This window comes from Empidonax traillii, unplaced genomic scaffold (genome assembly GCF_003031625.1).
Source record: "Empidonax traillii isolate 1590-97213 ecotype Southwest subspecies unplaced genomic scaffold, ASM303162v1 scaffold469:size586335, whole genome shotgun sequence".
Lineage (NCBI taxonomy): Eukaryota > Metazoa > Chordata > Aves > Passeriformes > Tyrannidae > Empidonax > Empidonax traillii.
In genome coordinates this window covers 97890-111528 of record NW_020955662.1, presented here as the reverse complement: position 1 = coordinate 111528, position 13639 = coordinate 97890, and the positions used below count along the sequence as shown (strand labels likewise).

The 13639-nt window shown below is 37.8% G+C and overlaps 1 protein-coding gene across 1 annotated transcript in view; it reads left to right on the top strand.

The window, feature by feature from the left end:
• The window catches only part of ATP10A (ATPase phospholipid transporting 10A (putative)), a 114590-nt gene that overhangs the window by 70035 nt on the left and 30916 nt on the right, over window positions 1–13639 (top strand). The window contains exons 4-7 of the mRNA XM_027895806.1: window positions 3328–3434; window positions 3537–3668; window positions 6073–6206; window positions 8530–8782. Coding sequence (XP_027751607.1) covers window positions 3328–3434; window positions 3537–3668; window positions 6073–6206; window positions 8530–8782 — 626 coding nt within the window. The remainder of the gene's footprint in view (window positions 1–3327; window positions 3435–3536; window positions 3669–6072; window positions 6207–8529; window positions 8783–13639) is intronic.

The following is a 13639-nucleotide window of genomic DNA, read 5'->3' as shown; positions in this document are numbered from 1 at the left end:
AAGAAAATACTCTCATTTGAATATAGGTTTGATACATTTCCTTGTTATTTAATGCTGCTAAACACATAACAAGGAAAAACATAATAGAAGGCTGAAGTGAACTAGCACTGGAATTATTTTGGTGTTGCTGTATTAAACCCAAACTCTTATTTCTACACAACAACTTTCAGAGTACTGTAGTGTAGTAGCAGCTAACTGCATCTGATCTGCTCATTTCTCCTACTTCATGATGCATTTGTGTTTTAGATGCTTGGATTCTACACATTGCAGTGTCATCATGTGAGAAACTGTAGAGAACAAGAGTGTTGCACCTGCACTTGCCAGCGCATTTCCTCACGGCTTAGCCTTTGCATTCCAGGCACCTGAGCAGCTTCAGCTGAACATTGTTTTAAATAATAACTGAGAAAATTTTCCTTCTTTGCCTATAACATATACTGGCCTGAATCCAGATAGGGAGAAACAGGCTGTTCAGCTTTTGTAATAAACTTAAGGTTTATAACTCTGCAGGGCCATCTCTGAACCCAGACATAAAGTTGTAGAATTGGCAGGTTTGTTATCAAAATGAGCAGTTTTATCTAGCTCTAATTTTCATTATTATTTTAATCCAGATCTTTATGTATGTAATTTTTTCTTCCTTTTAGCATCAGTGCCCAACTGTCTTATATGTATGTTCTGTTAGCGAGTCACTGGGCATGACTGTAGACAAGAAGGAAGCGGTGAGTTTCCTCCAGCCTCTGCCGGCTTCTTTCTCCTAGATTTTGGTTTCATCCGTGTTTTCTAAAGATCTGATGAGCAACAGTTAAGTTGTCTGGCTTCATTTGGATATGGAAAAGTAAAAAGCAGCACCAAGTGCATGTAAGGAGGAGATGTGGTCAGAAGGCTCAGCCTGTAGGTCAGGGCAGTAGATTGAGGTATTGATACCTACAGGTTAACTTCAGATGTTGTAGCATTGCTTTGGAGGAGTTTTGTAAAATGAGATAATAAGAACAAATAAGCAAGTAACTATTATATAAAGTTTGCCATGTGCAATATACCTGGCGCAGTCCACTGCTACTGTGAAGTGTAAAAACTTGATGAAGGCTATAAAATTATAAGCCAAAGCAATTACTACTGAAGTAGATTTGTCTTTAAAAAGTCACATTTATTAACATGAATCATAAGAATCATTTAGAGACTTTATTGGGAATTCAGACATCCTCATGATTTATGAGAAAAACTAGTGTAGAATTCGGCTTTAAAAAGCAGTGGAACAACAGAATCTTGGTAGCAGTGTAATTTTGACAGTGTGGAATCATTAAGAAATTATTTTGCATAGTTTAAGCCCAAACAAATTGTCACATATTGGCATACTGTAAGAGGGATGTTGAGCAGCCCCCGGTTTTTGAGGCTGCTTTGGCAGAAGGTGAGGCGGTGGGTTAAGGAGGTTTGCTGAAGAGAACAGAAGTGAAACCTCTGTTCATGTATCTGAGGCTGGCAGGGAGGATGGGCTGAGCAGGGGAAATTCTCTCCTGATGAAAAAGCCACCTTTCATTTTTCTGTCAGAATTGCAAACTTGATGTTATCAACTTCTTCCTTCTCCATTTCTGGTCATTTCTAGTCTTACCGCTGCTGCAACTACCTCAGCTGTCAAACCTAATGCTTTTTGTCCACCCCTACAGCAAAAAGCTAAGCATACTTGTTGAAACACCAATGCTTTTAATATATATTTTTTTTTGAGCAGAGAGTGGGTATAATATACTGTACTGAACTAAAAAAGACTGTATATGCGTATGTCTATATATACGTTTATTTATAAATGTGTGTATATATTACAGGTATATTCTGCTCACTAAAAGCATTGACTCTTAAAGTTATGTAGCACAGTCAGCGTTTTACAGAATAATCTGCATATAGTCCTACTAGATTCAGAACAAGTACAAAGAATTTACCAAAGTGAACCTCTTCTTCTTACATATCTCAGAATATTTTATATAGTTCTTAGGCCTGAGATCCTAGCATTATGTATTAAAGTCAGAGTTTTGGCCCTCATTTAGAAAAAGAGTTTAACACAGAAAAGTATAAATATGTAACCCAGGTGTGAAGGCTTAGAAAATTAGAACAAATAAGAACAAAAAAGAACTCCACCTTTATAAAAAAAAAAAAAAAAAAAGCCAGTTTTAAGTCAGTTTGCAGATTTCAGAGGACACAGAATTTTAAGAGCTTAAATCCAGGTACACATAAAATTCAGTGTTGCAGCAGCAGGATGTTAATTTTAGTACAGCACTTGTGCTTTTCAGGATTTGTCTTGGACTCCCAGCTTTTGCTAGTTTTTTATAGCAGTCTGGTTTTTAGACTTTGAAAGTGTGATGGTTTTGATGCCTGAAAGTGAGGACAGAACATTTAAACATTTCAGACTTTGCTTTAATATTCTCTGAGGTATTGGGATATGGCAGTTGATTAAATGAAATTTTATTCATTTTAAAATGGTTTGAAATTATTATTTGGTTTGTCCTTTTTACCTTAAAAAGATTCTAACATCATTTTTAATTGCTATTATTGTTTAGCATTTCCCTATTAAGTCTCCTAAGGCTGTTTTCTGTGTTTCTCTGTTAGTTCATACACAGTAGTTAATAAGTAGTGTGAATGTGACTTTGTTACATTTTTCTCACCTGTTTTGGTGTTGATCAACAAGAAGCATCAGGGTGCTGGCAATTTTGGGGTTTTTTAGGTAGTTGGTGAGACAGTTCTGAAAGGAATTTCTGTTGTCCTTGCTCATGAACACATGGAGTACTTTTCCTTTTAACTGAGCTGATGCACATTATCCCTGGCACATCTTCCTTAGTATCACTGCTTCTGAAGCAGTCCTTTCCCAATTTCACCATATTTCTTTCTAGGATTTCTTTGGTAAGAACATGTGAATAGTGGGTTAATCATATCCACTACACAGCTGCTTTTAGGTGGACTGGATTAACTGTGATTGCTCAGCCAGTTTGCACACGCACAGGAAGTCCAATGCATTTTCAGAGCATTAGTTAGGCTGCACACATGCTGTCGATTTGGCCTGCATATCTCTGGTGAGGATTTGTCCAGTACATTTGTATATCCAACAGCAACTGGTGCTGCTCCAGCTGGGCGGCTGCATGTCAGGGATCCTTGGGTAAGTATTCTCAAAGTCTGACAGAGAATCTTCCCAGGAAGAAGATCTAAGGAAATATTTTGCCATCAGATAGAAAAGACTTCTTGAATTTGAAGATGTTTCCTGAGCTTACTGTATTACAGAGCAGTATGGTTTAACAAGCTTAATGTTTTGACATGCTATGTTTTGTTCTGTTTTTAAACTTTCTGTAGTATACATAAAAATGGAAAAAAGGATGGACTCTTCAAAGAGAATCTTTTGCTACGTGGATGTACCATTAGAAATACAGAAGAAGTTGCAGGAATAGTAATCTATGCAGGTAAAAACTGGGTTTTTTGTCTTATGAGACATTCTGCCCTTTTATAGTTTCCTTAAAATTATAAAATTCCATATGATAAATTTGATGCAATTCCTTCTGCAGGGCATGAGACCAAAGCTTTGTTAAATAATAATGGACCACGTTACAAACGCAGTAAGCTTGAAAGACAGATGAATGCCGATGTCCTTTGGTGTGTCCTCATACTTCTAGTCATGTGTTTGTTCTCTGCCATTGGTAAGTGCTCTTCACAAATAGAAATTTAAGTGTCACACTGTCTTGGGATTCATGCACTTAGCTTTATTGAAAACATATGTATCTGCCAAAATACGAAATCCATAAAGCTGCCTCCATGCTAATTTTTGTTGTGTTTTCTTCTTGAAATCAAAATGTGTCGATACATAAACTGATCTAAATAGCTTCTTAGTGTCAATCAAATGTATGTTATTAGCACTAGAGATCTGAAGGCTTAGATTCTACTACCCATTCAAGAATGCCAAGTCCAAAAAAAAACCACTTTATATGTACTCCCATCAAAATTACAGGTGGTAGAGTGTAACGTGTCATTAATCAGTCAACAATGTAATTTATGAGCAGAAAATCAACATAATTAGCACAGTGCTATTACCCAGTGCTATTTATTAAATCCAGAGCACAGTGTACAACATGGAAAAGCTGTCCCTAAGGCTGCAGCTTTAGCATAGAAGAAATAAGTAAAAGTCTAAATCTGCATAAATTAGAAGTAGAATACTCCAGACTTTTTGGAGTGCTTGAAGGAACTGCTGCGGTTCAGGTTAATTCTCTTCAGACTTTTTTTTCTTATTCATTTGCAAGGAGGAATTGAGTTTTACACTTGGCACCCAAAATTACTCTTTATGTATGGCATATGAATTCCATGTCTTTAATATTTGTGTGTTCTGTAATGTTTATATGTGAGTCATATGGCATAAACACCATCATGTTTCCTAACAACCATGGTGTAGTTTAATAACAATCTTATGCCATTTAAATATATCTCTGTGTGCCTTTTTCCAGGTATTGTTAAATACTGTTTAAAGATGAGTATTTCCAGCTGTGAATCACCCAGCATATTTGTTTCCACTGAGTTCATGACACACTTTTGTAGTGTCTCGGTGCCGGAGAGCCAGTCTGCAAGGCTGAAGTATCACAATGAGGCTCCAATTGCAGGGAGCCACTGCCTGTAGCTGTCCCCTCTGCCACTGCATCCGAGGTGTTACCCCCAGAGCATCAGCAGTGGGGTGTGCCCTGAGAGCGGCTTCAGTTCATCTGAAACTCCTCAGAGGCGAGAATGTGAACGGAACGAGTTGGCACACAGTAGGCGACAGGGGTGCCTTCCCTTTTGTCCCGTCTGCTACAAGGCTGGAAGCCACCAGCAGAGGGCCAGAGCAAACCGCTGGAGGTGGTAACAATCACAAACAGCTGGAAAGACATTTACTGTAGCCCTTGGAAACCAGCGATGCCTGGTGCTTCAAGAGGTTAAAATCTGTGTTCTGTAGAAGTCAGGCAATTTTTGTAGCTTCTGTCGAGAAAGTGTTAGTGGAGGTACAACTCTTAATTCTTTTGAAAATCTAAGGATATTTATAAAACAAGTCTTTATGTAGGTCATTCTCAGTGTGGAGCTTTTGATTTTTGCTCTCAAGAGTAAAAATACACACATCAACAAAGACATGATGGTAATCCATTCGTACTGGTCATATAGGGACAAAATAATGTGTTCACTTGGCAGATTTATTTTTCAAGCGTTCAATGCTGGGTTTTTGTATCAAGATGTAAGGGGTCTTGTCAAAGGTGACTTACAGAAGATTACTTTTAAAGTAGACCTTTGTCCTTTTTTTCTAATTTCTGGCAAATAGTGAAAATAGTTTGAATGCATCTTATTGTGGCAGAATTCTTCCTTTTTTAACCTTAAAAGCATCAGGCATACCATTATAGAATTTTTAGGGCTGTAAATCTTAGTGCTGTACTAAAAAAGGCAACGTTCTGTTCCTTTAGCAAGAACATTATTTTCCTGAAGTAAATAACAGTCTTATCTTTATTTAGTTATCAGCACAATCAGTTGAAAAAATGTTTTGAGCACAGCTTAGAATTTCTTCTGTTTTTCATTCCCCAGCTTCTGTGCTATTGATTCTGCTGATGCTGTTATTTCATTAGTTCTGTACATGTGTTGGACAAGATTTACACAGTAAAATTAAAGTCTCTTCTGACTTTATCCATGAGAAACTAGTTTAGTGATAGCTGACTAAAGATAAACCTAATGCAGTCAGTGGAGTTCTTTCATTTAAACATATAGAATATCACTGAAATTAATCACTTTCTGAAGAAGTGTAGTTTACTTTGGTGATTACAGAAATAGTCTAAACTACTCACACTAGACAGCTCACTTTATTTGCATAAAGTTATGTGAAATGAGTCTTGCTGTCCTTCAGGCCAGACAAATCCCTTTCTCAAACCCCAAATCCCAAGGCAGAAAAAGGCATGGGTTTGGGGCATTTTGCAGGAGTCAGACAGAATAGTAGAATACAAATACCAATTTCCCACATAGCTCTAAGAAGAAATTCATACTATAAGCATTTTTCCTTGGAGTCAATTTGCTTTTTTCTCTCTTTCAATTCTTCTGCAGGTCATGGTCTATGGGTATGGCAATATGGTGAAAAGAAGAAACCAATTTTTGATGTTCCAGGACCTGATGGCAAATATTTATCACCTGTTTTAGCTTCATTATATTTATTTCTGACAGTGATCATAGTTTTCCAGGTAATCAAGTTGTACGTTCTGTCACCTCTGTTCATAGCTTGCGATAATAAAGCTGCATATGTGTAGTGTCCCTTTTACCACTAAGGCATGTAAGAAGCAAATCAAGCACTAAAAAGAAATACATTGAGAACTGGCTGAACAGCAGATCCCAGAGGGTTGTAATCAGTGGCACAGGGTGTACTTGAAAGCCTGTCACTAGTGGTATCCCCCCCAGGTTCAATACTGGGCTCAGTATTGTTTAACTTAGTCATCAGTGACTTGGATGAAGGGGCAGAGGCCGCCTCAACAAGTTCACTGATGACACAAAGCTGGCAGGAGTGCCCAATACCGCAGAGGGCTCTGCAGCCCTTCAGAAGGACCTTGACAGGTTGGAGAGAGGGGCAGAGAAGAACTGTCTGAAATACAACAAAGGCAAGTGCAGGGTCCTGCACATAGGGAGGAACAACCCCAGGCACCAGTACAGGCTGGGGGCTGACCTGCTGGAAAGCAGCTCTGCAGAGAAAGACCTGGGGGTCCTGCTGGACAACAGAGCTATCCATGAGCCAGCAATGTGCCCTTGGAGCCAAGGCCAATGACATCCTGCGGTGCATTAGAAAAAACATTGCCAGCAGATCAAGTGAGGTGATCCTGCCATTCTACTCAGCCCTAGTGAGTCTGGATTAAGAGTGCTGTGTCCAGTTCTGGGCTTCCCAGTACAAGAGAGACAGGAAGGTCCTGGAGTGGGTCCAGTGGAGAACTGTGAAGGTGTTTAGGGGACTGGAGCATCTCCCGTATGAGGAAAGGCTGAGGGAGCTGGACTTGTTCACCCTCAAGAAGAGACAACTGAGAGGGGCTTCAGTCATGAGTATCTGAAGTGAGGGATGAATAGGATGAAACCAGGCTTTTCTTGGTTGGGCCAAATAACAGGACAAGAGACAACCTGCAGAAACTGTGGCACCTGAATATGAGGAAGAACTTCTTTACTGTGCACGATAGTACATTGGAACAGATTGCCCAGAGAGGCTGTAGAGTCTCCCTCACTGTAGATATTCAAGAAGTGTCTGGATACATTCCTGTGCAATGTGCTCTGTGGTGGCCCTGCTTGAGCAGGGAGTTGGACCAGATGACCTGCTGTGATCCCTTCCAAATTTACCCATTCTGTGATTCTGTATTTTATTTTAAATAAGTAGGAACAGAGGGGGGATACAATGGGTCCTGCAGGGGTAAAACAAGCTTTATGCTTTCTGTCTACTCTCTGTGGGACAACACCTCTAAGACTGTGAATGCCACTTTGGGTACAGTGTCCTGGTATGAACATAAATTTTATCCTTTTTTAACAGCTTTCCAAATATACTGCTCTTAGGAAAACCATTTCTCAGCCAGATAACAAACCCTGTTAAAAGTTTTTTTGTCCTTATCAGAAATATCTTGAATGGTAAAGGTGACAGTAAGTTAAGAGAGGTAATAGAATCTCATGTCACTGGGATATATGGAAGTTTGCCTAGTGGGACACTGAAGGAGGTTGCATTACTGGAGGCAGCAACTCCTTTATAAAAGGGAATGGAAAAGGATGTTAAAGTACTTTTTACTCTGAGGGGTTGGGTTATGATATTGGTTAAGAAAATTCACCACAGAATTCTTTAAACATCAGCCTTTTACTGTAGTTTCTCTTAAAGTGAGCACATTTGCCACTTACATACATGCTGTAATTTACCCCTCGTATCTAATTCAGCAAACTAAATAAGGTAAGCAGTCAGGAACTTCTGTACTGAAAAAAACATCTACAGAGGAAAACACAGGTACAAATTAGATTATTTCATTTGACAGTCCTCAAGATTTTTCACATCTCTTTCTGCAGCAATTATGAAATGTGATCTTCATTCAAATAATCTGCAGGCCAAAGAAATTGTTCCTATGGGGAGATTAGCACTTCTCATTTTGTTTCTCCTATTCTTGCAAAGCGAATCTATAAACAGTCTATTATTTATGCAGAACAAATTTATTCAGTCCTTTTTCATCTGCAGTATTCTGACTGTATTGTCTGTTTTGGCTTGAGGGTTTTATTTTTCTTTTCATTTCCCAGCTAGTTTCAAGATCAGCTTATTAGCCTGAAAAAGATTTGGTTCTGTCCAAGTGTTGATAATCAAGCTTCTAGACATAAGAATGTGTTCCAGCTCTGCAACTCACCACAGATTTTCTTCATCTAACACAGTAAATAAACTCAGTAGATGCTTAAAGGACATAGCCTCTTTATGTTCTAGTTTAGTACAAAGTTAACAAGCTTTAATAATTCATTATGCCTCGCTTCTGTTTTCTCCTAATTCTTTCCTTTTGTGTATTCTAGGTTCTGATTCCAATTTCTTTGTATGTATCCATTGAAATAGTTAAAATCTGCCAAGTATACTTTATTCATCAGGATAAAGATTTATATGATGAAGAAACAGACTCTCAACTGCAGTGCCGAGCTTTAAATATCACAGAAGACTTAGGTCAGGTGCAGTTTATCTTTTCAGACAAGACTGGGACACTTACTGAAAACAAGATGGTTTTCCGAAGATGTACTGTTTCTGGAACAGAGTATTCCCATGATGATAACGGTGAGCTTGTGGTCATGTTTTCTATCTAACAGTTGTACCTTGGGCAATCTGAAGTAGTTATAAAAGTTGCTGTAATCTTAAATCAAAAAGAAAAACAAAAGAAATTGCACGTATGCACACTCAGCAAACTCTATAACATCTGTTTTCAGATTAGAGTAATTTGATGTCTGTGTTCAGCTAGCAATGACAATCTTATCAGAGTGTTCTGTAATACCTAGTACAAGTATGTTGTCAAGAGAGTTAAAGCTTCTGGCTTTAGCTCTTGATGTAATAAAGCGCTTGAGCGCATGGCTAATTTAAGCGAATTGAATAGTGCTACTGGTATCACAATCGTCTGCTGTGTTTGAACTATACAGTGTAAAATAACAGCTTTAAGCATACAGCCAGATTAGCACCTGATTGAAACCTGGAATGAGATTATCCTTTTGTGCTGAGAAATAAATGTAGACAAAGCTGCAGGTTTACATATTAACAAGAAACAAAATCTGATCAAACAGCATATTTTATGTTACCTTTGTCAGATTCTTTTCAGTGCTCCTGTGTGACAGGTGTCTGTCTCAAGATATCTTCACTGCTGTATGAATGCTGCAGTTGAGAGAATATCTATAAGTATCAGGTCTTTGAAACACTAAAAGTCACTGTTTGTTACAAGGAAATGTTAGGATTGTCACCCCTTCCATCTCATCACCTCTTAAGGATTATGAAGTAATTTCCTATTTTGTCATTTGATGGTAATTTGTGGGTTTTTTCTCTCTAATATTTTATTGTTATAATTTTTGAAATAATCGATCTTAACTCTTCAAATCATACTCTGTATTCAGGAATATATTGATAGCTACAATATTGCATTCCTGTTTGCAAAAAATAAGTTTCTTATTCTACACAACATATAAAGATCACTTATTAGAAAGTTTTCTCAAAGACCAGTAGAGAATTTCAGTTTTCAAATAAGATACAGAATAAGCGAGATAGTAAAAATAGGCTGGGAAACCTAAAACATGCTTTAGAAAGATGGTAAGATTTCAAATTGGAACAAAATCCTTTGAAGTTTTGGATTACGGAAGGATTGTTCTTTTTTTTCTCCTACTTTAACGTAGTGCTGAGACCTTACATTTAAGGCACTCTTTTTTAAGAAACTGGATGTCTGGGTAGTGTTACTATCCCACTGTTACAGAAAAGAACTAAGCAGGGAGAAGCTATGACTTCCTCCACAGTAGGTAAGAAAAAGAGAAGAATTAGAACCAGGAGTATGTTGCTGTACTCCTGATGCTGCTTGTGACACTCTGATTATTAATTCTTTTTTACTTCTTCCTTGCCACTGACTGTTTGTTTGTTCATGCTAATTTCAGAGTGTACTCTGTTCCTTGTGGGAATGATGGTATTGCCAACAGAAACAGTGGAGAAAGATGTTACTTCTGACTGAAACAGTGCAGTTTTAAGAGCTTGGTGTAATCAGCTAATATATGTAGACTGAATTCAGGCTCCTGAAACTGAGTGTTGAGTTTTCAGATCTTTTTTCTTCAAATGTGTTTAACAGAATTCTTAGTTTGTGCATGCTTTCCTCTTATGATTTCAGATTGCAATATCAATGTTATTGAAAGAAGAGTGAATTTCACACAAACAGAGGTGTCAAGTAAATACATAAACTGATTTTTTTTTCAGTCATTCTTTTCACCTTTGGCTGTGTTTGGGCTTTCTTGTAACTCCAGTCACTATAAAACTTCTGACAAATATAATTTTTAAATCAACACAGCATTTATACACAATATCTTATACACAGTATTTTATTCTTTTTTTCTCCTCTACAGAAAGTAGATCTTTCTCTATAATTCTTTATATAAATGGTGATAATTTCTATTGAGTATGTTTTCTATAATCAGTATTATTACATAATTAAAACTATTCTTCCTTTTTAGTATTTTGTTAGCTCAGTTCTGCAGTCTGATTTTATAACCATATGTTATTTTTTCTGCTGCTGAAACCTTCTTGTTTAGATATGGTAAAATGTACAGCTCTTTCTAGTTTTATGGTGTGCATTAACAACATATCATTGCTGTGTGCTTACTTGCAAATGATTTGCCACCCATTTTTTGTGTCTTATAGCAGAGTTATCTGAATTTTCCTCATCTGTTTAGGGGCATATGTTATGACTGATAACATCCTGCTCTGCACCTGAGGTTTTGTTGAAGATTTCATGAATTAGAAAATTCTAAAATCTTTCACTTAGCAAGAAACCTTGCTTCTTGCCATATATGCAAGAATACCAGATAAAATACCTCTGTCTTTGCTTATCTATTTCAGAGACGATTTTATGTCTTTCTTTGCTTATGTGAGTATTTTTTTCAGGAACAGTGGTTTGTTACTTGGAATCAAACTTTGAGCAGTACTTTGGATTAAGGAATTAAAACTATTGTACATCAGTCATGATTCAAAAGCTGAAGATAACAGGTCATTTTCTGCTGTAGGTACAGATAGCTCTGGATGGAAATATCCTTGTTCTGAGATCTCTGGCCTAAGTTATTCTGCTGTGGCTGAATAGCAGTGCCTGCTCATGATAAGATCCTGTTTTCAGTTATGGATAGCTTTACTAAACTTTTAACTCTTTGGTACAAGTTTTCCAGATGTTTGCCTCAGACATAAATTCTGGGAGAGAAATTTCAGTTATAACAGCGCTATTCAGCCATATCAAACAAGGGTAAGATGTAGCACACTTTTTTGCCCCATGGCAAGACTTTCTGGCAAATTTTTCTCTGAAGTCATTTGGAGGCCCTATATTCTGGGGCTGAGCCATGCACATACACAGAGGGGGACAATTATGTCTACACTGGCAGACTGAGCTCTGAAATTTCCTCACTTTGGAACTTTTCCTTTGAAGCATTTTTTTCAGCATAATTTAGGACTACTGCATGTCTGTTAATTACTTAACCAACAGATTGTGCATAGCCTTCATAAATTTTCTCTATGCTGCATTATAAGCTTTTCTCCCTAAAATTTATTCACAGTTATGAAAAATTATCCCATTCTTTTATGTTCTAGTGATTGTTATTATACTGTATTTATCATCGGCACATCTCTGTTCCCGTCCACTGGTGCATTAAGCAATGCATGTGACTTCCCTTACGTGTAGCTTGGTCTTTCCCCTTCTTCCTCTACCTGTGTGTGCAGTGCACAATTTTTTGGGTTTGGGAGCTACTTAAAAGGCATACTCTGTGCTGTGTTAGGTTTGGCATGTTTGAGGTGGCATGTCTTTTTCTTGAGTGGTCTTTGGAAATTTGTACCACAAAGCTGTATAGATTCCCCATGTGAAAGGTGAGCTTTGTGATTGTGAGGGAGAGTTCTGTTTTGCATCAGGCATGGACACGTTAATCATGGTTTTCATCACAGAGGCTTATGCGGACCTTATGCAGGGTGAAGCAGTTTCATTCTTCTAAAATAAAATCTGAAACCCTGAGCGAGACTTAATAGTTTTTTTTTAGGTATAGGAAACGAGGGGCAGTTTCATGAATTTGCTGGAGAAAACATTTTCCTCCAGAATTCTCTATTAGCTCTAAGTTTCTTTATGAGGCTGACTGTGATATGCACAAGAGTATTGCATTGTTTTAGTTCTAGACAAGAAGTGGCAAAAACATGAATAATAGAGGACAATAAATTGCACTAGTGTGGGACAGAATCTCTTGGCCAACTGGAGGTAGTACAAAGTATTACTCATGGGTGCTGCTTTGTGAGAGCTTAGTGCTGAAGAGGAGTCCAGGAATGCCTGTGAAGGTTGTAGGGGCAAGTGTGAGCATACTCAAGAGTTCCATGATGCAAGCACCATAAAATATTCATCACTGTTGAGGTCACTTACAGTATTTTGGTGGTGGTGTACATACTTATTTGGGTCAAACTAAAGGAATTCATGCTGCATGTTTGGGTCCTGTGGAGAATAAGTTTCTAGGGATGGGATTCTGCTGACCTATTTGTAGTTATTTGCATGGCAGATAGTAATCCAATAACCTTACAGTTACTGGAGAAAAATAATCATTTGTGCGATGCAATTCATCAGGCATGTTGTTGTTCACCTGTGATGGTTCTCCAATACGGGCCTATTTCTCTGTGGTTTCGAATTCTCAGTACAGATGAAGAGAATTCCCACCTCATGTTTGTGTGACCTGAGTTCTTAATTCTGTTCTGTGGTCTCTTCTAAAGGTTATTCTTGATTTGCAGAGTGTTAATTCAGGAGCAAGATATGTCATGGGCCACTCCAAGTGGAAGAATGATTGTCCCATTCTGAAATATCCTGGGTATTTATGGAATACCCATTGGCACTGTACTCTGGTTAAATCCCAACATTATTCTTCCAATTAGTACTGCCTTCTAGCCCAAATGAATGTTAGTACCAAAAAAAAAAAAAAATCCACAAAAAACCCTTCAGGAGTTGTTTCCCTATATGGTAAATTGCATGACCATTCCATTAGCTTTTCCATGCAGGCTAGTAGACAACTTCTAACAATTCTTGGAGCTGGCCATGCCACAAGTCTGTGTGCTAATTCCAGAGACAGTAAGTCCAAAAACTGACTGTGCTTGTGAAAGTCGTTACATGATTCAGCTACAACCAGATGGTCTTGGCCTGACATTTGTCCTAGTTGTTTTCCAAATGCTGAATTAATCACACTCTTGCCTATGGGATGTGATCTCTGTTTTTCTAGTTTTAGCTACCCATTGTATGAAACTGTTGACAAAACATGAGTTGAATCTCCATGAATACAACCACACAAATCTGAAAAATCAGAACTTTTCATTATTTGAATTCCTCCCCCTTCCTTTCAGTGACTGTGAAAAAAACTCTAGACAACATAAGAATAAGAGAAGTTTATG